Genomic DNA, 22,274 nt, shown 5'->3' with positions numbered 1-22,274 from the left:
GTTATTTTTTATTTATTTGAATACGTTTTCAAATATTTATTAATTTGTTTGTATGAATATTTATAAATGAATATTTGAAATAAAATGAAATCTATTTTTGTACCAATAAAAGTTTGCTTGTATGACAATTAAACAAATTTTCCTTTAGAATAATCATTAAAGAATTTTTTTCCTTTTACTCTTCCTATTATTTTTATTGATGATTATTACTGTAATACAATTTTTTTTTTTTTTACTATATTACAGTTAACTGTTATACAAGAACTAAAACCCACTGAGTGACATGATTTGAGAGCGGCTGATACATCATTTCCTGTGTTGTGTGTTCAGGTCAATCTGAAGGAGCAGGGCCAGCTTCGGTGTCAGGATGAGTTCATTGTTTGTTGCGGACGCAAAAAATACCTTCGTCATGTTTTCCTGTTCGAGGATCTCATCCTCTTCAGCAAGACCAAAAAGATTGAAGGAGGATATGACATCTACATCTACAAACAGTCATACAAGGTACATAATGTGATGTCAACTTCTGTTTTATCCACAGAGTGCCTTGCGTCAGTTGTGAGGTTGAACTGTTGTTTTATATTCTTCAGACAGCCGAGATCGGAATGACAGAGAACGTCGGCGACAGCGGGCTGCGCTTTGAGATCTGGTTTCGCCGGAGAAAATCCCAGGATACGTTCATCCTACAGGCCAGTTCCGGAGAGGTGAAGGCCGTGTGGACCAGCGTCATCGGAAAGATCCTGTGGCGGCAGGCCTTACGAAACCGAGGTCAGAAAGAGTGGCTTTTAATGGGACGAATACAGTACTGTTCCTTTAAGCAGTTCCACTACTGCATACTGAACAAAACAATGATATTTCCAACATTATACAACAACAAAAACATTGTGAATCTTTAACTACATTTTGTCAGATTTTTGTCAGTAACACTCATGAATTCAGTAATTCGTTAGAATGATTCAGACTAGGGCTGGGTGCTATGATGTTGATATATATGTGTCCCTGGACCACAAAACCAGTCACGAGTCACACGGGTATATTTGTGGCAATAGCCAGCAATACATTGTATGGGTCAAAACTATAGATTTTTCTTTTATGTCAAAAATCATTAGGATATTAAGTAAAGATCATGTTCCATGAAGATATTTTGTAAATTTCCTACCGTAAATATATAAAACATTTATTTTTGTGAGTGAATGCAGCACAATCGCGAACATAAATGGTCAACTTTAAAGGCGATTTTCTCAATGTTTCGATTTTCTTGCACCCTTAGATTCCAGATTTTCTAATAGTTGCATCTCGGCCAAATATCGTCCTATCCTGACAAACAATACATCAATGGAAAGCTTATTTATTCAGCTTTCATGTGATGTATAAATCTCAATTTCAAAAAATTGACCCATGTGACTGATTTTGTGGTCCACGGTCACATATCTTAACCACGGTATAAAATGTCTAGAGATTTTTGCTTTATTAGAGATTTTGCTATATCGTGTATATCGCGGTCTGTAAATATATAGATACTTTAGAGTGATGAAATGCATGAATGAGAACATAAAGAGCGGGACGTGCTTGATGTTAAAAAGAATTATAAGCGCAAAATATCCTGAAAATCTGCATTTGGGGTTTTTGCTCGACCTTAAGAAGTGTTATTAAGCACAATAAGCAGTGAAAAAGAACACAGAAAGCCGCGTCTCTCAGCACGAATTCAGTTCTCTTTCACGTCTTATTGCGCTTGAATGGTTGAATACACACGCAATTATGTCAAAATGCCCATCGTGTGGAATATTCACATAAACACAGCCGGTTATGTCTCAAGTGAAAGTAAACAGTTGTGTATCAGTGTAATAGATCTGTGCGTTTGGTCTTAAAGTGACAGCAGCCTAATATAGGCTACCTGACGTTCTGTCAGTAATGTGAATCAAACAAAAGAAAATAACTTACTGCTCTTTACTGAATAGCTTTTTTTAGCTTTTTTAAGATTATGCAATATTTTAATTTTTACTTCATTTTTATTAAATTTCTATACTAATTCTAACTACATGTTAAAATAACCTATTTTTATATTGTATTTGTCCTATTGTTTGTAATTTGATCCTTTTTTTTACTATTTCTAATAACAGAAATTAGATAAAATAACACAAAATATCGATATTGTTATTGTGAAATAAAATTTCTCATTTTGTGAAATAAAAATCATATTGCCCCCCTTAATTCAGACTCATCGGCTACATCAGCTCATGAGAGTCATTCGTCGGAGAATCAGACCGCGCTCATTTCCTTTACAAAACATTGAGCCGTGGCAGCGTCTCATCTCTGAGTAGCAGAGGAAGCCCTGGTGTCTATTGGTCATACCATGTGATTCTAGTTATATCTATTAGTCTATCCAGTCAAAACATAATTCTGTTTTCAGTCCTGCAGCAGCAGAAATATCACTTCTGCATTGTGGCCTTACTATAAATGCATTGTGGGACATTTTTGTCTCTTGTGTTGTTATTAGGAGCTGAAAATATGTTGCAATAGATGTTAGGAAGAAACAATGTGGTATCAAAGCCCTTTGCATTATACACTCTGTTTTTGTAGATGGTTTTATATTCGCCTAATGCAGGTGTGTGTGTGTGTGTGTTTTAACATCAGAGTTGCGGATGCAGGAAATGGTTTCTATGGGAATTGGAAACAAGCCGTTCATGGACATCAAACCCAGCGACTCTGCGATCAGCGATCGAGCCGTCGACTACATAATGAAAGGGTCAGGTAAGATGTCTGCATCAGCAAGACATTAACATCATCAGCATCAGCATCAGTTTATGAAAATATTTATATCCAATATAATAATAGCCAAGTAGATTAAAATAGATACGAGAAGTATTGTTCATTTTGAAAATGTATTAATAAATAATATAAAATGAAACATATAATATAATATTTATAGTTATTTATGTCCATATATATATATATATATATATATATATATATATATATATATATATATATATATATATATATATAATATTAAACCTATACACAGTATATATAAAAGTATAGGGTTAATAACTATTGATGAATAGATTAAAGCTGATATGAAAAGTGTGTACACACACACACACACACACATATATATATATATATATATATATATATATATTATACTTTTAAGGAAGAACAGTACTTTTCATATCAGTTTTAATATATTAAAATATGAAAATAATAATACTAAAATATACTTTTAAGGAAGAACAATAATTTTCATATCAGTTTTAATAAGTATTAAGTACCTAATGAACAGAAGACACAGGCACACAGTCTGAAATATTTATTGAACGTGGCCCATATTCCCACATTGACTTTACTCGTCCTGTACGAAGGCATATTTTTAGAATCAAACAGCAAATCACAGCTGGATCCAGCGTTTGATCGTTGAAAAGCCTTTGAGCTGATCTTTACTATGCGGGTCCTTTCAGAGCAGTGTCATCTGGAGGACAGATCTGCCCTCACTTCACTGTGTCTAACTCAGGTCATAACTTGTGTCGTGTATCTGGGTGACACGTCTTGGGCATTAGAAGCTTTTGAATGTCATGCATCAAATGTTATGAATGACTGTTGTGTAATTTGGCTCAAAGCAGCAGAAACCACACGCCTGACATTCTCTGCACTTTACTGCCTGCAAAAAACACTGTTCATTCTTTATATTTTCATTTAGTTGGACAGCAAAGAACACATATTTTGTGCATAAACATTCAATTATCTATTAAAATTGATTCGTGTGGAAATCGTCCTGTGATGTGACTGTGAAATACAGAAACAACAAACAGTCTCAAAATGTTGATAGAAATACCCTTTGAATATATTGACATTATTAAATTACAGGGAAAATCTATAGTTTACAATACAAATCCTTCTTACAAATTACCATATAGTAATATTTTCAAATAGTGTGTATGTATATACAATTTTTAAGCTTGTAAGTCATTTTTAATATTTCGATTTAGCTTTAATTAATTTTTATTTCAGTTGTAGTATTAGTAATTGTTTTATTTAGTTGCCAAGGCATCATTTCTAATTTTTCATGTAAGTTTAAGTTTTTCTTTTAATATTTCTATTTTATTTTATTTCATCATACCTTCTATTATTAAAAGTTAATAGTTAAACACTTTTAATGTTTATGTGGAATGTTTATTCATTAATTCAGTCCTGCAGCTTAATTAAAAGGATAGTTCACCCAAAAATACACAAAAGAAGGTATTTTGAAGAATGTGTGTGACCAAACAGTCGACAGTAGACATGAAAAAAAAATATATATACTATGGAAGTCAATGGGGTCCATCAACTGTTTGGTTACACACATTCTTCAAAATATCTTCTTTTGTGTTCAACAGAAGAAAGAAACTCATACAAGTTTGGAACAACTTGAGTGTGAGTGAATGATGACAGAATTGTGGTTTTTGGGTGAACTATCCCTTTAATGTTTGGATGCATATGTGAATCTACCTGAGAGCCATGGAAGCCTTGATCTGATTTCCGTCCATCTTCCGTCTCTGCAGAGTCGAGGATGCGGGCGTCCATAGCGGTGTCCTCGTTCGACCACACCACTCCGTTTAAAAGACCTCACTCCACCATTTCCAACAGCAGCTCGTCATCCTCCGGCAGTCAGTCGTCGTCGTCTCTGCTGGGCTCTCTGAACCTGCATCTGTACCCGTCTCACCCGCTGCCCGGATGCCCGTCTCTGAGCCACTGGCCGTACGACTGCATCGAAGAGGACGAGCTGGAGCACGACTCCACCGTTCAGTCCTCCATGAGTGAGTCGCTCTATAGCTGTGTGTCTCCATGAAAACATCACATTTCAAAATCAAATGCAAAAATAATTAGCATGAAGTAAATAGACTATTTAAGGTCCATTAAGATTTTTTGAACCGTGACATTATTTTCATGCCAATTTAAGCACATTTTCCCCTAAAAGTACATATATATATATATATATTAGTGATGTCAAATTGATTCATCACAATTATTATTAATATCTAACATAAAAGTTATATGATATATGTGTATGTATATATGGATGTGTGTGTGTGTGTTTGTGTATACACACACTGTAACAGAAAGTTCACTGAAGACGAGCTTGATGAACCCAAGTGCAGTTTTAAAGGGGCATTCCACCCATTTGAACATTGTTTTTTATTTAAAGTGGGTCATATATGTAGTCGAAATGTAAAATAAATTTTGAATTTGGTGCCTTCGTGACCGAGGAAAGACAAAAAATAACTTCAGGACGCATTTGTATGAAAGACAACAACTCCCACAATGCACCACATTGCACAGCTCCGCAAGCCACTCCCACTAATCCAGAAAGCGCATATCTGCCTATAAGAGAAATCACTCTTCCGTCTACAAGGCTAGCTACCACCAGAGCTTGAAATTCATTTCACATTCACACAAAATGTCTAGTTAGTTGGCGAACTCATTACTCCTCGTTTGTATTTCTTTCGAAAAGGTGAATTATTGCATGGTACCTGGATGTTCAGTCAGAACATATGCGGTGCGAAACTAGGATAGTTCTCAACACAAACGTCCGTGTCCTCGTCTGATTCAGAGATTTCGTCCAGGAGAAATTGTCATCGTTGAAATTCTTTGCCGCAGACGGACTCTATCTCTGTGTTCGTAGTTGCATCTTACAGTCTATGAGTTGCATAGTGAGATCACCGGGGCCACCAGTCCGCCCTAACTCGAGCCAGTCCGGGCTCCGCGTCCGCAGCAGGCAGGTCTTCTGCCTCGGCGGCTCTTCGCTATAATGAGGCTTGTAAAGGTAGCCACAAACACCTGATTCAAGCATCAGACTTCCGAAATCCTCTTCTTCTATATCATATTGAGCACTCTCCTCCGCTATTGTCATAACTTTACATCTGTCTCCACAGCGCCTGTTAGCTTAGCTTCAAACAAGATGGAGGATATTGCTTTCAGTTTCAGAGAGTAAAGTCCCACCCACTGATCTGTAATAGGTCTGTAGCGTGAGCGGGTCCCGCCCCCTGGGAAAGATGAGGAACTAGTGCTTGTAGTCTCAACAGAAATCCCCCCCTCTTACACTTCCTCCTACAATGACGCAAAATGACGATTTTTGCGTCATTGTAGGAGGAAGTGTAAAAGGTAAATAACGGATTCCTCCCGTCTCAGGGGAAAATGAGAGAGTGTTGCACGACCATTCAATAGTATGACTGGGTTTCTAACAATGCAAAGCTTAATGCAAATGGGTGGAGTGTCCCTTTAATAAATCCAAAAGTGAGCAGACACACATTAAACAAAGACTTGGCTTGACTTAAAACATGAACAGAAACTCACCAACAGCGGATTACATTACTAGAAATAGGAACAATGAAACATGAGGGCTATTTTTACACAAAGTCTAATAAGAAACAACTGAAAGCAACGAACCAATGAGAAAGTGACAAAAACAACCAATCAGAACATGACATTCACAATGGCAGGATAACATGAGGAGCAAGGGAAGCACATGACGAACTGAAAGCATTACAAAATAAAATACATGAAATTATAAAAGTGAACCAAAACCCAAAACAGACGTGACGTATGAGTGGCTTCAGATGCCCTATTGAAACACCCACCCCAGTCCATGAGGGCCGGAGGAGCAGAGGCGGTCCCGGGAAGGGGAACTGGACCTGAATCACGGGGTGGGGGCGGGCCTGGATGTGGGCCGTGGAGCAGAGGGTATTGGTGCAGATTGCATGGTTCCTCCTCCAGAGTCCTAACAGTAAATGAGGAAGCACTCAGCAATAAGGCAAAGTCTATATACTGAGTCCAGTGAGAAGTATTGCCCAGCGTTAGATAAGCAAGATGCTCATCTAAACCAATTCACATCATTAAAATCCACAGAATTTTCTCAACATACGGGACGATTTCTCTGGCTCAAACGCAGGAGAGGAACCGTTTCAGGTCTAGCTGTCCAGTGAAGACACGCTTGATGAACCCAAGTGCAGCTTTAATAAATCCCAAAGTGAACAGATACACAATAATCAAAGACCTGGCTTGGCTTGACTTGAAACAAGAACTTAAATGTGAAACATGTATTATATAACCACAAACTTTTATGTTAGATGTGATTAATAGTGATTCATCGATTTGACAGCACTAATATATATTAGTGGAGTTCATCTACAGTCTAAATTCATCAACAGGATGTGTCATCTTATGTGTGTGTGGTGGGCAGAAGGTGTGTATGAAGAACAGCTAAACCTTCATACACGCTTTTCAGACAGGATGTCTGAAACAGGAAACGCGCCCCTTCTCTCTGTGGCGGTGTTTCTTTGGTACAGTGGAAGCCAATGGAAACTCTGAGGGGCCGAATGTGTGCGGTTTCACTGGGCATCCGAAAGATACACCAACTAAGACAAAGATAGTCAAATAACACTGAGAGAATCTTTTGATTCAGATCTTTTGGTAATTGTTAGACTGTCCAATTTCTCTTCCTGTACAGTACAGTATTTGTGATTATTATATTATTAATTTTACTTGAAAACAAATGCCACTTGGTGTAATATTTCATTATCTATTATATATATATATATATATATATACAGTGCCCTCCACAATTAATGGCACCCCTGGTAAATATGATCAAAACTGGCTGTAAAAAATAAATCTGCATCGTTTATCCCTTTGATCTTTCATTCAAAAAATGTGCAAAATTCTAACCTTTCATTGAAGTAAAAGAATTGAAAGTGGGGGGAAATCACATTATGAAATAAATGTTTTTCTCCAAAACACGTTGGCCACAATTATTGGCACCCCTAGAATTTTTTACGAGTAAAATATCTCTGAAGTATATTCCCATTAATATTTACCTGTTTTAGCACACCAGGGTGACTAGGAACATGAAACTGTCCAGCTATGACTTCGTGTTTCACAGGAATTTAAATATGAGGAAACACAAAGGCCAAATCCCCTTAATCATCCATCACAATGAGTAAAACCAAAGAATATAGTTCTGATGTGCAGCAAAAGATTGTTGAGCTTCACAAAATAGAAAGTGGCTGTAAGAAAATATCTAAAGAATTGAAAATCCCCATTTTGACCATCAGGGCAATAATTAAGAAGTTATAATCAACTAAAGATGTTATGAATCTGCCAGGAAGAGGACGTGTGTCTATATTGTCTTAATGCACGGCGAGGATGAAAGTTTGAGTGGCCAAAGACTCTCCAAGGATCACAGATGGAGAATTGCAGAGATTAGTTGAGTCTTGGGGGTCAGAAAGCCAAAAAAAAAAAAAAAACCTACATCCCCACATGTTGTTTGGGAGGGTTTCAAGAAAAATCCTCCTCGCTCCTCCAGAAACAAACACCAGCAAATTGAATTGTCAGACATGACTGGATCTTCAAACGGCACAGGGTTCTGTGGTCAGATGAGACTAAAAAAATAGCTTTTTGGCAGCAAACACGCTAGATGGGTTTGGTGAACACAAGGATAAAAAGTACCCCATGTGTACAATTTAATATACTGTTGGATCTTTAATGTTGTGGGCATATTTTTCTGCTGGAGGTCCTGGACTTCTTGTTCAGATACATGGCATCGTGGATTCTATCAAATATCAACAGATAAAAAATCAAAACCTTGACAGCCTCTGCTAGAAATCTTATAATGGGTCTTGGTTGGATCTTCCATCAGGACAACGGTCCAAAACAAACATCAAAATCAACACAAAAATTTGTTGCGGAGCACAAAATGAAGCTTCTGCCATGACCGTCCCAGTCCCCTGACCTGATGAGTGGAGTGAACTGAAGAGAAGAAGCACCAACATGGATCTGGGAATCTGAAGGATCTGGAGAGGTTCTGCGTGGAGGAATGGTCTCTGATCTCTGGTCAGGTGTTCTCCAAACTCATCAGGCATTATAGGAGAAGACTCAGAGCTGGTATCTTGTCAAAAGGAGGTTGCAAAAAGTATTTAATAACAGGGTGCCAACAATTATGGCCAGCGTGTTTTGGAGAAAAACATTTATTTCATAATGTGATTTACCCCCACTTTCTATTCTTTTACTTCAATGAAAGGTGAGATTTTTGTGCATTTTTTGAATGAAAGATCAAAAGGATAAACGATGCAGATTTATTTTTTACAGACAGTTTTGATCATATTTACCAGGGGTGCCATTAATTGTGGAGGGCACTGTATATATATATATATATATATACTATCTATTATATATTATAATATTGTTATATACATGAATATATTCTATACATAAATAATTATTATACTCTATTGTTAAAAGGCTGCATTTATTTGATCAAAAATATAGTAAAAACAGTAGTATAATATTTCAGTTAATTTAACAATATTATGTCTACAAACAAACAAAAGGAAAACAAGAACAATAAGAATAAATAAAAAAGTATAACTGAATTATTATGTATCTGTACAACGACCTTGAGCTTGGGACAGGCACTTAACAAATAAAACATTATTATTATACCAATAATACCAATAACAGATATATAAAATATTCCAATTTGATAATAAAAATAAAAATCCATCAATGTACTTTCTAAATAAAAATGTTGACTAATATAAATGAAAACAGAAAATTCCATTCCATTCATCGATTTGACACCAAAACAAATTTCCCTTCGGGGACGATAAAGTATATCTTAATCTTATAGTGAAATATTGTCTTCTATAGTAATGTATTTAAAAATATGATTTTGATTTATATCCTGTGATCAAAGCTGAATATTCAGCATCATTACTCCAGTGTCACATGATCCGTCAGAAATCATTCTAATATGCTGATTTGCTGCTCAATGAACATTTCTGATTATTATCAATGTTGAAAACTGTTGTGCTGCTTCATATTTGTGTGGAAACCGTGATACATTTCTTTAAGATTCTTTTAATGAATAGTATGTTCAAAAGAACAGCATTTATTTGAAATAGAATCTTTCGAAACATTATAAATGTCTTCACTGTCACTTTTGATCAGTGAAATGCATGGATGTTAACGGTGTGTGTTGTCCGTGTGCAGTCAGTGACAGTGCCGAGAGCTCATCCCAGTGCACCTCCAGTGTCCAGCGTCAGCCTGCTGTAGTGATGGAGAGTTACACCAGTGACGGAGGCTCCTACCTGTCCTCTCACACACCGTCCCCGTCCCCGTCCCCGTCCCCGTCTCCACCCAAACTCACGTCCTCCATCCTCTACCACACAGAGACCCAGAGCAGCAACTTCATCACCGCGGTAAGAGTGGACGTGAAGACATACTGAATGTGTGTAGTTCTTATTAAAAAAGTGGATGGGAAAGTGGTATATGAAGTGAATCTAGTTAATGAAATTCTCATTTTGAAAATGGAAATGAACAGACTTTATTTACCAAATGTCGAATCGGTCTCAAGACTTACCCATGTATATTTATTAAAAGGTGAAGAATTGCCTTAATGTGATTTTTGTAAGTCCTCCATGAAGTATTTTGTTGGAATTTCCTGTTTTCATTTATATTAGTCAACATTTTTATTTAGAAAGTACATTGATGGATTTTTATTTTTATTTTTATCAAATTGGGAATATTTTATATATCTGTTATTGGTATTATTGGTATAATAATAATGTTTTATTTGTTAAGTGCCTGTCCCAAGCTCAAGGTCGTTGTACAGATACATAATAATTCAGTTATACTTTTTATTTATTTATTATTGTTCTTGTTTTTTTTGTTTTTTTTTGTAGACATAATATTGTAAAATTAACTGAAATATTATTATGATTTTTTATTTTATTTTATGACTCTTGAGTTTGCCATGAATATAGCTTTTGATGCTGACATGGCGTTAAATTATATAATAATAATAATAATTCACATGACATCTACTTACTTTTCCAAACTACCACACAATGTTGCACCTGATGTTAATATATCAACCAAGTTATAGACGAGCTAAAATAATGTAAAAGATCCCCCTTTACTGGTGTCAAGCATCGCTATTACTATTCCTCATGATTCCAGGAAAGCCTCAACACTAAGTCTGAGAACTTGACTTCCTCTTGTAGTTCATCTAATTGTATCTGACATGTTTGTTTTTACCAGAGCAAGACTTCTCATTGCCCATTGGGCCTCTCGACTCTGGTCTGAATCAAACGGTTTAGATCAGTAAGTAACTAGTCTGAAGTCACCTGTGTGATTCCTGATGCCTGTTCCCCATTAACGCATGAAGCTGGCGCAGAGAATCCCTTTGCTTGATGTCAGTGTGTTGGGCTGCATGTGTGTGCTGGGCTTCAAGGGTTGTTCTAGGTTATTTTCAACTCAATGTGCATGTACAGCTACCACAGACAATAACGTCATCCCTCAGTGTGTTCAAACACACAGAAATCTGAAGCGTGAAGTTTGTACACCAAGCTTTTGAGAGTCGAAACTACTGTTTTGGAGGAACTTCTGGTTTTGCTTTGACGTTATTGTCTATGGTGATGAGCCTCGTGTTGAACATAACTGTTTGTTCGCCTGCGATGCACATGCACTGTAATGCATGTGTAAGATTCTGTGGTGTCGAGTCCTGTTTGTGTCACGGATTTTATTGTGTCTAAAGCAATAATGCACAAATATCTCTTTTGGGGAAGAAGGACAAAAAATAATTGAATTGTTAAATACACAGGTCAATAAATGTGAAATTGTGCAGCTGACGTCGATCACGCTGCAAGGTTCTCTTCCACGCATGTGAACAAATGTGCACTCACGCTGACAGCGATTTGCAGCATCAAAGCGGCAGAAAGTCATTGATTTACAATGGCAGCTCGCGACTTGTGGCGCATGAGAACGATTTTTGATGATGCCGTCTAGTGACTTTCCAAATACAGTTGTAATTTGTCACTGAGCAGAAACTACGGATGCACGGTTTTGTAAAACAATGACATTTTGTGTAATGCTGTAATTTGGAAAATACAGGAGTGTTTAATCATTTATTGGGGAGTTGTTGGCATCTGCATAGAAAATAAAAATTATTTCAAAAAGCTGTAAAATTACTTTTTGCTCTGAAGATTGTTTTTTGAGTACGAACCAAACCTCTATCAGTAACCATAACGTGAACAGAGTTTAAAAAATAAGTGAGTTTTCATTTTAGACCAATTAAATATGACTATAAAATAATGTTTTTTATTTTAATACAAATATTAAACAAAAAAAGAAAATTGCAAGAAATATTTTATATAATTTACATTAATTTAGATATAAAAATAATCCAACTGTACAGTTGTTACACTCACTAGGAAGAAAATAAAAGTCCCAGTGCAAAAATAAAAAGTTTGTTCCTTTTTTATATATATATATTTCTTTCAGCAAAAACAATTTGTTCGTTTTAATCTCTGCCCCCAGCAGATATAAGATAACATAATTATTCATACATAATGTTAATAATAGACATGTGGGATTAGTTTTGAAGCATTAAAGAAAAATGCATAATTGCATTTGAGACAGTATTTCACAAAATGAGCAAGAAGCTAAATAGAAATGTAGTAATTTATGCAGTATAGCAGTGTAGTCCCTGCTATAGTCCCTTTCAAAACCTTGCCCCTATTGTGAAATCTGAAATCACAAAATTGTTATCAGGAGAAAATAAAAATGATATTTTATAATATAAAAAACAGTAAACAGAATACCATGCATCTCAAAGCTGGTCCCAGGCCTGAATAAGCCATATTTTGATATATCATGCAGCCCTTGCAACCAACAGTTCCCACGATCGCTTTGAGTGTGAACGCCTCTAATAAAGATCAAACTCTTAGCAGAGACTCGCACGTCAGACGTTTCTAATAACTTGTTTTCTTTTGTTTTTCCAGCTGTGAATCCACTGAGACGGAGAGATGATAAAACAGCTGTTGGACTGAATGTTGGACGCCGTGGAGCTCGACATGCACTGAGACATTTCATAACTTCTGATAATCGTCCAGAGCCTCACCAGTGCTGGTACGTTATTGGACCGGGGGCGACAAGGTCACGGAAGCGTTTTTTCACTTTAAGAAACATGATTTCACCGGCGCAACAGAGACTCGCTCCGAGCCGCAGATTCACCACTCGACGTTTGACTGATCTGTACAAAGTGTCTTTAAATAGTTGAGAGTACTGGCACTACTAATAAAATCCATTGAGGATTGCATTTTTATTAAGGACTGAGTCCATCTTTTTACTTTGAAAATAAAAAATAAAACGGTAAAAAAAAACTTAAAGCTGTATTGAATTCTGTAATTTATTAAGATGGTGTTTTATTAACTCAAATTCATATGTAACAGATACAGAAAATACATTAATTCAGTTCAGTGTATAAATGTGAAAATATGTACAGAGAAATGATATCCAGCTTTACAGGTAAAAAAACACAATAAACAAATAAAGCTACAAGCAACTGTTATGAGGGTCAGAAGCAGAGTCTGTGCTTTAGTTCTTCATTCTTGCTAAAAAACAAAACAAGAACTGTTGTATTTTACTGGAATTTACTAACAAGACCCATTAAAAGTCAAATCATCCACATGTGTTCGTCCCTGTTATACGGCTTCACGACTTCAATTCCCACGACTGAATTTCATCAGAAATTGCATCATGAGTAAGGAGAGTTTAGCTGTAGCTACTGCTTCTTCTTTTTTTAGTTCTTTAATTCTATTATTGTTGCTTAACCTTCTGAGAAACGATGAGAGATGAAGACTGCGAACACAGAGGCGTCACTGCTTATGGTCACGCTTCTCTCTGTAAAACCAGTATATCAGCACTGCAGCGATGAGCATGTCCATCAGAGTCACACACAGCACCAGCACCTCCATCTGCAGGACGCAAACACACACACACACACACACACCGATAACATCTGACAACAATAAACCAACACAAATGTCAACCTGGATCAATACATGCTTTTCAATCCTACAGGGACAATTTTACAGGGAACATGTTCAGGCCATATTTGACCTCAAAATAAGAAGTTATATTTTGCATAAAGCCTATTTTTTTTTTCATGTTTATTTGTTATACTGCCAGCAAGTTATGCTTAATTAAAGCATATTATTGTCATGAAAACAATGTCATAATGCAAAGAATCCTAATGAGTCTTGATTTTCTTTTTTGCTAAATTCTTTATTTTATAATATAATATTTTAAAACGATTTTATTTATGTTTTTGATTTTATATATATATATATATATTCTCCCCTTTTGAGTCTTCAGTCTTTATTTGGCACATTTATCTTTAAACTGTAAATAATCAAAAATGTAGACAGTACAGTATTGCTATCACATTTGAAAACATGTTTTATGCATTTAATAAAACGATATGAACGACCAAATGTGAAGTAACAACAGCGCAGGAATTGTTTAGAATTGTTAATTCTACCTTGTACTGGATTTGATCTTGACCTGGATGAAGGTCAACAGCTAGAAGAATCACTCCGACCCCAGACACCACCAGACATGCGATGTTGGCGATGAAGCAAGTCTGTTCAAAATAAAACTCTTGATGAACGCTTGTACTTTCCAAAGACGGTGTTTGTTAAATGCACACACTAACCTGCAGAAGCCCGGGGCTTTTGTACAGAAGATTAGACAAGGTTCCAGCCACGACAAACTGGAAGACAAAAGGAAACAGCATTTTGTTGTTTCAAATGATTAACATTGTTGATGAATAAACAGATTATTATCTGTACGATTCTGTAACATTCCTGCATGTGCTGCACAATGAAACATTTTCATAATATCACAGAAGCAAATGAAGCTCACCATTATCCCAGTAACGATTGGCACTCGGAATAAGGTCAGTAGATTATTATTGATAGCGAATGACGCTGCAAATACCACCCCTATTCCAAAACTCAGGATCCCACTGGACATTTGCACGGCCTACAGCAGGACAACAGTAAAAATAACCTTTACAATCACATTTTTTATGTTGACAAATTCTGTAAAGCTACATTTACAGGCTAAACTCAGCATGGGCCTTCAGCTGTTCTCACTTTATTCATTTATTTATTCATTTTATTAGCCAACTAGAACACACTCAAGAAAAAAAAAGGTTAATTTTATAAAGAACTCGAGGGTTCATGCCAAAAAGGTTCTATATAAGGAGAAATGATTGCATAATCATGTTTAGCAGGCTCTTTTCTTCTGGTAGCTCAACGAAAGGTCAGTAAATGCTGTAAAAGCTGGTGGTGTTCAGGGTTACCGCGCAGGTGGCGGGTCCCTTCCTCAGGAGCCCGTGCAGGACTGGCACTGTGCCTGGCAGAGCTTCACTGGCGCGGTAATACTTGATGAGCGGCCCTTCATCATCTCGTCTTCCTCCTGCTGGGTCCTCGTGCCTAATCTCCATCGCGATATCTGCTTTAGCCATGTTCTCAACCACTGCACGAAGACAAACACACTCAAATCAACTAGCAGAAATATAATCCCATTGTATCACAAATCTGTTAAAACTCGATAAATATTGTTTCATTCACTTTTCCATAAAATAAACCGCATTGTTGTTGTTGTTGTTGTTGTTTTTTCATGTTAGTCCAATTACCCGCCTTGACGGGGCGTAACTAGTTAACGTTAACCCAAAATTAAACGTTGGGAAAAAGCAAATAAAACAAATATGAATTGAATAGAAGTGACTATAAGTTACTGATCATGTCTGTTTTTAAAGATGCATGAAACCCTCATTAATATTCATTCACGCTTCTCTGCTAGGAATGTTCTAATATTATAATCGTCTCACCAAAGTCATTTAAATGTTCAGTTTTGTAAATATAATATTTACAAATATAATCGTATACAGCTCTTCATTAAGCTATATATAAATACATATACAAATGCAAAGCTTTATGAGTTCATCTTACCGAGCCGAGTCTGTCTTCCGTATTAAAGATAGAAAAGATCATCGTGTGTCACTTTAGTGTTTTTTTTTTTTTTTCTTGGTAGCCAACAAACCACTTTCATGTGGTTGGTCCAAAAAAAAAAAAAAAAAAAAAAAAAAGGAACTGTGATGTGAGAGCCGATGATGTGAGCTACATTTCTCAAAGAAACTTCTGCTATCTGAGCAGAAACTTAATCAAGCCTTCACACACTATATTCTCCAGCTGGTAAGACAATTTATTTACCACTCTTTACCTGAAACACAAACCCCTCTTATAGTGAGAGTCAGAGGTCAGGCAGGCCTACCCTGAGAAAATGGTACTAAACATGTGATTCATGAGCTTACGTCTAAATTAATGGATTTTGTTCCACAAAATAATTACTGAATCAACCTAAATATATTAGGTTACACCTACAAAACTACATTTAAGGGTAAGATTACTGCGTTGTTGATGCGCTGTGTTTTATTAGACCTTCCGATAACTCGGAAATCTTTTTTTTTATTAGCTAAAAGTTGCATATTCACCTCAGACTTCCTGTAAACACGTTTGAAACTCTGCATTTTCTAAACTGTGGTTGGGTTTGTGTCATTTGAGTCACTTTTTGTAGTTTTTTAGTGGATATTCCTAAAATGTAGTTCATGGCTAAAATTATGTGTGGCGTTTTAAGTGAGAAGCAACTGACATACATGTTTATTTTGATCCAAACTAACATGCTCTGACTATTTTAATTCATTTATGATATATGATTCTATTTAACTCTTTTATTACACTGCAAAACATGATTTTCTTCCTCGGTTCTCCAGTACAAATTTTCTAAACATTCCTAAATCAAGATACATTTACTTAAAAATAAAAAAAATATCGAAATGAGGTGAGTTTTTGCTTCAAACTAAAATACATATGTGCCAATGGGGTGTTTTCCATTTTTCTGACACCATTGGAAGATATTTGTTGTTTAAAGCATAAACTTACTTAATTTTGATAATTTGTTTAGATATTTTTACTGGAAAACAAGACAGAAATACATAGAAAAGGAACTTGTGGAGGATCCTGGGCATTATGTAAGCCAGGCAAACTGTAACTAAGTAACTGGAAACCTTGAAAGCCATACATATGCTGTATATCTTACCTCACAGAAAGGTACATATGAAGGAGGCATTTAAAAAAGTCGGTGAGATTTCCACAACAATAGTGAGTAATAAAACCATGTTTTGCTGTTTAACCCTCTGGTGCTTTTTTTCCATTTCAGTGAAATGATTGTACTATATTTTAGTTTGATAATGTCTTTAATTTAATTTGTTTTCCTTTTTTTAGAGGATTTAATGATGCTCAATCATATTTATGCAGTAGTTATAATCCATTTATTTACTTTTTTGAGTTTAAACTTAAACTATCATAAATCTGACCAGACTAAAGGCAGTTTATTACTGGAGTGGAAAAAAAAAAAGGTTAAAAAGTGAACTTCAAAAAAGTTTGACTTTTATTGCTACGAAAAATGCACAAAAATACCATTTCCAGTTTTTATATGAAATAGATATTTTCCAAAACGCGTTTTACTCTAAAAAACAAACAATCTAAACAAGCTGTGTTCCAAATTTGAGGTTGATATCGCAAAAAATTTGCCTTCAGTAAGAATCTGTTTGTGCGCAGTACCAAACGTTTCCACTAGGCCATTTTTGACCACGAACAATACAAGTGTGACTATTTTTTTTTTTTTTTTGGAAAATGTAACCTTTTCGAATCATGTCCATGATTTTTGTGTCTATGTGTGTGTGTGTTCACACAGCAAGTCTCAAAACCTTTACCAAGTTTCGTACCATTCCGATAAAGTAAAAAAAGAATAAATACATTTATTTAAAAAAAGAAAATGTCTGTCGAACGTGGCCGAACAGCACCAGAGGGTTATTATTAGTCGTTCTGCTTCTGCCAGCCGACTTCAGTCTCTCATTCTGTCCTCATTTGAACTGCTGAAAGTTGGCACATTCATTTGTGTTCCATTATGCCAGATAACAATTTTCTTTTCAAATGACAGACAAATGCGGTACACGTTTAAGCCGGATGACTGTATGGTCATCAGCATTCCTCTGGGAAGCATCAGGAGCATGAGAGAGGGCCAGCTGATGCCCGAGAAATTCACCTGCATCTTCAAAGATGCGTACAAGGTTTTTCTGAAAGGACGACCAAAGGAACTCGGGGTAGGCCTATACATACCAAGATTTAAATGCATAATAATGTCAAATGTCAGATATTCATTTATTTTATTAATCATATTTTTGTCATATTTTTGTCCTAGAATTTTTTTTATTTGTGCATTTTTTTATCTTTATTTTTCTAAACATATAAACTCTCTACTGTCTACCATCACTGTGGATTTTGATGTAGTCAAAGTTGTGAGTTGATTTTAGTTTCGTTTTAGTTGCAGAGACACCCGTGTTGGCAGAATAGATTATCTTGAAATACATCAGATGATGCATAACAGAATGCATCATCTACTTTTTTTTGCTGCTCATGTTTTTGCTGCGATATCTGGGACGTTTTGTGAGTTTCAGTGGTATTTTTGGCCTGATTGCTGGTTGATTCGTGACCCTGATTTCAACAGATTAGCATTTATATGTCAGTTACATGACTAGAGTTTCCCATCAAAGATATATCTACTATACGCAATAATAATTTCAACATCTCTTAGTGTGTTTCTCTTTTGCTGGAGCTGCATGAACAAAGCCTGATGATTATGTTTTCTAGCGCGATTTGAGGATATCTGACCGTCTGTACAAAGAGTCACGTGATCAGTGACACTCATTTACTTACATTTCATTAATCACCTAGAATCTAAAATATCTATAAATATCTTAGTTTGGTCACACTTTAGTTTAGGGTCCATTTCTCACTATTAACTATGACTTTTGCCTCAGTTAACTCATAATCACTGCTTATTAATAGTTAGTTAAGTATTGGATAGGATTAAGGGATGTGGAATGTCATGCAGAATAAGGCATTAATATGTGCTTTATAAGTACTAATAAACAGCCAATATCCTAGATGAATGCTAATAAGCAACTAGTTAGTAGTGAGAATTGGACCCTAGACTAAAGTGTAACCCTTAGTTTTACATTTGGAAAATGTTCATGTTCAAAGTGATCTCAGACTTCTTGACTATATGTAGTTTTATGAGAATTATGACTGTATGAATGTTGTTGATGTTGCAGGCGGCTCAGCTCAGCATCGGAGCGTTTGTCATTTGCATCGGCGTCCTCCTTGCTCTTGAATACAATGGGTTTCATTTAGTGTACACCCTACCTAGTGCCCTGGTGAGAACATAGCGATCATGTTTCTATTTATCACAGCTAATTTTTTATGTGTACGTTTTTATTCATGTAAACACACATACATCTCTGTTATTTAGTACATTGCCAGTGGCATTCTGACATTTGCTGCGGGAAAGTCTCCGTTCATGCCCGTGGTAAGTGATCACAGGACAAATATTATCCAGAATTATAAAAAAATTTTATAATGATGGAAACTGAATTGAATCATTTATCTTCTTGTTCTGAAAGGTGAAACTGTCCTTCGTGTTCAACGTTATCAGCCTTTTCTGGTCCATCGCAGCTATAGTTCTCTGCTCGGTGACGAGTCAAGTACCGCCGGTAGGCCTACAGGACATTTATCATTCTTCACATATACTGTATGACTTACAGAAGCCAGAATTGGAGCGCTATGCATATATCTCATTGATTTACTTTATTTTTACAGAATAGGGGCAGCAATGACATTTCAAAGGTACATGTAGCAAACCTGCACTTACGAGCTGATGTTTAATTATCATGTGCACATTCATTTATTCATTTATTATTATTGGTTTCCGCCAGAGCCACATGTTAGTTGGGCTGACGGTGGTGATCTGCGTGTTGTGCGGGCTGGAGTTGATTCTGGCTCTGGTTCTGATCTACTGGGAGAGTAAAGCCATATGCAGACCTCATTTCAACACACTGGTAAGTTTTCAGTTTAAATCCACAAAACATGCTGAACTATCAAACACTTTGAAAACTCTTTTATTTTTCTTCATTTCAATTCAGCCCTTGATCACTATCAAGCAAGACGTTTGATTGGACAGTGAGATGGACACACCTTGAGGCGTGGATTTCTCTGTATTTGTTTAATTGCATCTGAATATGTATATAGATGTTTGTTTAATGCCCTTTTGTCTGAAGCTCAGCTGGTAGAGCGTTGCACTGCCGTGTCGACGTCATGGATCTGATTCGCAGTGAGCGTATGAATAGGGCAAATGTTTATATTGAATGCAATGTAAATCGCTTTGGATAAAAGTGTTTGCCAAATGCATTGATGTAAATGTACAATGATAAGCTTGATTCATTTTCTATGTGATCACTATTAAAGTACTCTTTTTGAATTTCTCGTCATCAGTTTGTGCTTTCTTTCTGTGCAATAATGGATAATTAAGCTACTGTATTTGAAACACACACACGTATTAAATATTTGTTTAATTTTTTTATTTAATTAAAATGTATTCAAAAAATGATGATCATTTAGTTTTATTTGCAAAAAAGTCTTTATTTTTGTTGTTTTAATAATAAATACTAGCTAAAAATCATCAAATACTAACAGTACAAGAAAGTAGGGTTTCATTAAACGATCACTAAACTGTGAAACACGTTTGCTGCTTGTGTTTGTGAGTTCTTTAGATAAAACCACAGTTCCTGCTGTTGACCATGAAGATGTGTGAAGTTCAGGGGGCGTCACAATATGAAAAACAACCACAACTGTTTCTAATGCAACAAAATAATCATCAAAAATAAAATAAAACCCCATTGTGCATCAGGCCTGCTCCCTGCTCGATCACACCTACGTAACATACTTCATATGTCCAGTGGTTTGCAGAATTGTATTCTGCCTTAAATATAACTCGAGCCTGAAAAAACATCTCACTACGTGCAAATGACCTCAACAAGCATGTGCACGCTTCAGTCACGCTCATGTCTGAACGCCACTGCTTTACAGTGTCGGCGAAGTTACTCATCGAAAGTCATTAATTACTAACTAATTACATCTTCAACAGTATTTTCTCTAAAAGTATCTAAAAATACTTTCTAAATCCCATATCAACCTCAAACAGGACAGACATGAAACTGCTCTTTTAATACTTTCAAATAAATTATATAAAATTACACAAATCACTCTTGAACTGACCAAGTAGTTAAAGGGAGAGGGTTACATTAAAAATATGCATTTTGATCAATGTTAAATCCACTATTGTTTTATATAGAATTATTCTATAGTCAATACAGATTTGGTGCAATTACATTAAAAGTAACTGTAATTAAATTTTGGAAAAAATGAAGAGCAGGGCCATACGCAGGGTTTCATAATTACAGAGGACACAAAATATTAGTTTGTTGACATTTGAAGGCCAAAAAATTAGATGTTTAAAACCTTTAAAACCATGTCAGTATAGCATACATTACTTGTCAAGCACACATACTTAAACATGATAATCTGGTTTAATGACTGATATACAGAAAGAGTTGAATGCTTCTGTACTGATAATGGTGCAATATCAGCATTCTTGGAACTATAATGACCAATTGGTAACACTTAATAAGGTATAATAAGGTTCCATTAGTTAATGTTTGTTAATGTATTAACAATATATATATATATATATATATATATATGTTAACATTAGTAAGTAAAAATGCAACTGTTCATTGTTAGTTCATATTTGCTCAGGTCTATTAAATAATATTAACAGATAGCCTACAACTTATGATTTTAATAAAGCATTAGTAAATGTTGAAATTAACATCAACTATTTACAAATGCTATAGAAGTAGGCCATATAATTGATCATGTTAACTAAAGAATTATCTAATATGAACAAATGGAACCTTATTGTAAATGTTACCGAACAATAATCAAGAATCAGGACATTATCGAGGGTATATGGTTTAATCCAGATTGTAAAAATGTTTAGGCCTAAGTAACCACTGTTTTAAAAAAAAAAGATTATTAAGTTATTAGTCGATTAAGTTAAATAGCCTGAACACCAGAGAGAATCCAAAAATCTGAATGGCTGTTGGAAGTATGTGCTGTTCAGAAACAGAAAGTACCGCTGCTGCTTTGTTTACAGGTTTACCGGGGTAACATTCAGCAGCTTCTGTCAACATCCGCCTACTTTGATTTGATTGGTCATCATGATCTCAAACATTTTGACATTGATGAGCGGTGTTTGAGCGCTGACAGAACAGATGAGAAGGTTGGTTATCTTGGCGTTGTGCAATATCCGTGCAGCACTAAAGTAGAGTTATTATTAGTCAATTATTTCACAACTTTTATTATACACCTGCTAACCCTTACTTTACTTTTTCAAAGGAGAAGTAATTAAATTACTGTAATAAATTACTTAGTAAT

The 22,274-nt window shown here is 35.6% G+C and overlaps 3 protein-coding genes across 6 annotated transcripts in view; 2 read left to right on the top strand and 1 right to left on the bottom strand.

The window, feature by feature from the left end:
* plekhg4b (pleckstrin homology domain containing, family G (with RhoGef domain) member 4B) overlaps positions 1-13,379 on the top strand; it is a 69,103-nt gene extending 55,724 nt beyond the window's left edge. For 2 of the 4 annotated variants that reach the window (XM_084384979.1, XM_084384977.1), the window contains 7 exons: positions 331-501; positions 588-765; positions 2,632-2,748; positions 4,536-4,790; positions 10,021-10,229; positions 11,071-11,133; positions 12,813-13,379. In XM_084384979.1, coding sequence (XP_084241105.1) covers positions 331-501; positions 588-765; positions 2,632-2,748; positions 4,536-4,790; positions 10,021-10,229; positions 11,071-11,115 — 975 coding nt within the window. In that variant the 3' untranslated portion in view covers positions 11,116-11,133; positions 12,813-13,379. The remainder of the gene's footprint in view (positions 1-330; positions 502-587; positions 766-2,631; positions 2,749-4,535; positions 4,791-10,020; positions 10,230-11,070; positions 11,134-12,812) is intronic. The other 2 variants (XM_084384980.1, XM_084384978.1) reach the window with 1 other exon arrangement.
* LOC311275748 (uncharacterized protein) lies at positions 13,206-15,919 on the bottom strand. Its single transcript, XM_084384982.1, has 6 exons — positions 15,831-15,919; positions 15,179-15,354; positions 14,737-14,856; positions 14,528-14,584; positions 14,354-14,455; positions 13,206-13,787 (listed from the first exon to the last, which is right to left on the bottom strand). Exons 2-6 carry the CDS (start codon positions 15,341-15,343, stop codon positions 13,689-13,691), a joined length of 543 nt encoding a protein of 180 aa, XP_084241108.1. The 5' UTR covers positions 15,344-15,354; positions 15,831-15,919; the 3' UTR covers positions 13,206-13,688.
* Positions 15,920-15,961: 42 nt separating this feature from the next.
* LOC311275819 (uncharacterized protein) lies at positions 15,962-20,256 on the top strand. Its single transcript, XM_084385069.1, has 8 exons — positions 15,962-16,073; positions 17,881-18,043; positions 19,055-19,156; positions 19,252-19,308; positions 19,403-19,492; positions 19,599-19,625; positions 19,715-19,837; positions 19,922-20,256. The coding sequence occupies exons 2-8, from the start codon at positions 17,885-17,887 to the stop codon at positions 19,949-19,951; spliced, it is 588 nt and encodes a 195-aa protein (XP_084241195.1). The 5' UTR covers positions 15,962-16,073; positions 17,881-17,884; the 3' UTR covers positions 19,952-20,256.
* The last annotated feature ends 2,018 nt before the right edge of the window (positions 20,257-22,274 follow it).

The sequence above is a fragment of the Rutilus rutilus genome (assembly GCF_951802725.1).
Source record: "Rutilus rutilus genome assembly, chromosome: 17".
Lineage (NCBI taxonomy): Eukaryota > Metazoa > Chordata > Actinopteri > Cypriniformes > Leuciscidae > Rutilus > Rutilus rutilus.
The sequence above is the reverse complement of the archived record's forward strand: the minus strand, read 5'-3'. Positions and strand labels throughout refer to the sequence as shown.

What these genes read in the sequence shown, in the direction of transcription:
- LOC311275748 (XM_084384982.1), bottom strand. Translation starts at nt 15,343, where the DNA reads ATGGCTAAAGCAGATATCGCGATGGAGATTAGGCACGAGGACCCAGCA. An exon ending in CAATCGTTACTGGGATAATG is followed by an intron (nt 14,585 to 14,736) that starts GTGAGCTTCATT and finishes TTTGTCTTCCAG; the next exon opens with TTTGTCGTGGCTGGAACCTT. An exon ending in AAGATCAAATCCAGTACAAG is followed by an intron (nt 13,788 to 14,353) that starts GTAGAATTAACA and finishes TGCGTCCTGCAG; the next exon opens with ATGGAGGTGCTGGTGCTGTG.
- LOC311275819 (XM_084385069.1), top strand. Translation starts at nt 17,885, where the DNA reads ATGCGGTACACGTTTAAGCCGGATGACTGTATGGTCATCAGCATTCCT. An exon ending in GCAGCAATGACATTTCAAAG is followed by an intron (nt 19,626 to 19,714) that starts GTACATGTAGCA and finishes GGTTTCCGCCAG; the next exon opens with AGCCACATGTTAGTTGGGCT. An exon ending in GACCTCATTTCAACACACTG is followed by an intron (nt 19,838 to 19,921) that starts GTAAGTTTTCAG and finishes ATTTCAATTCAG; the next exon opens with CCCTTGATCACTATCAAGCA.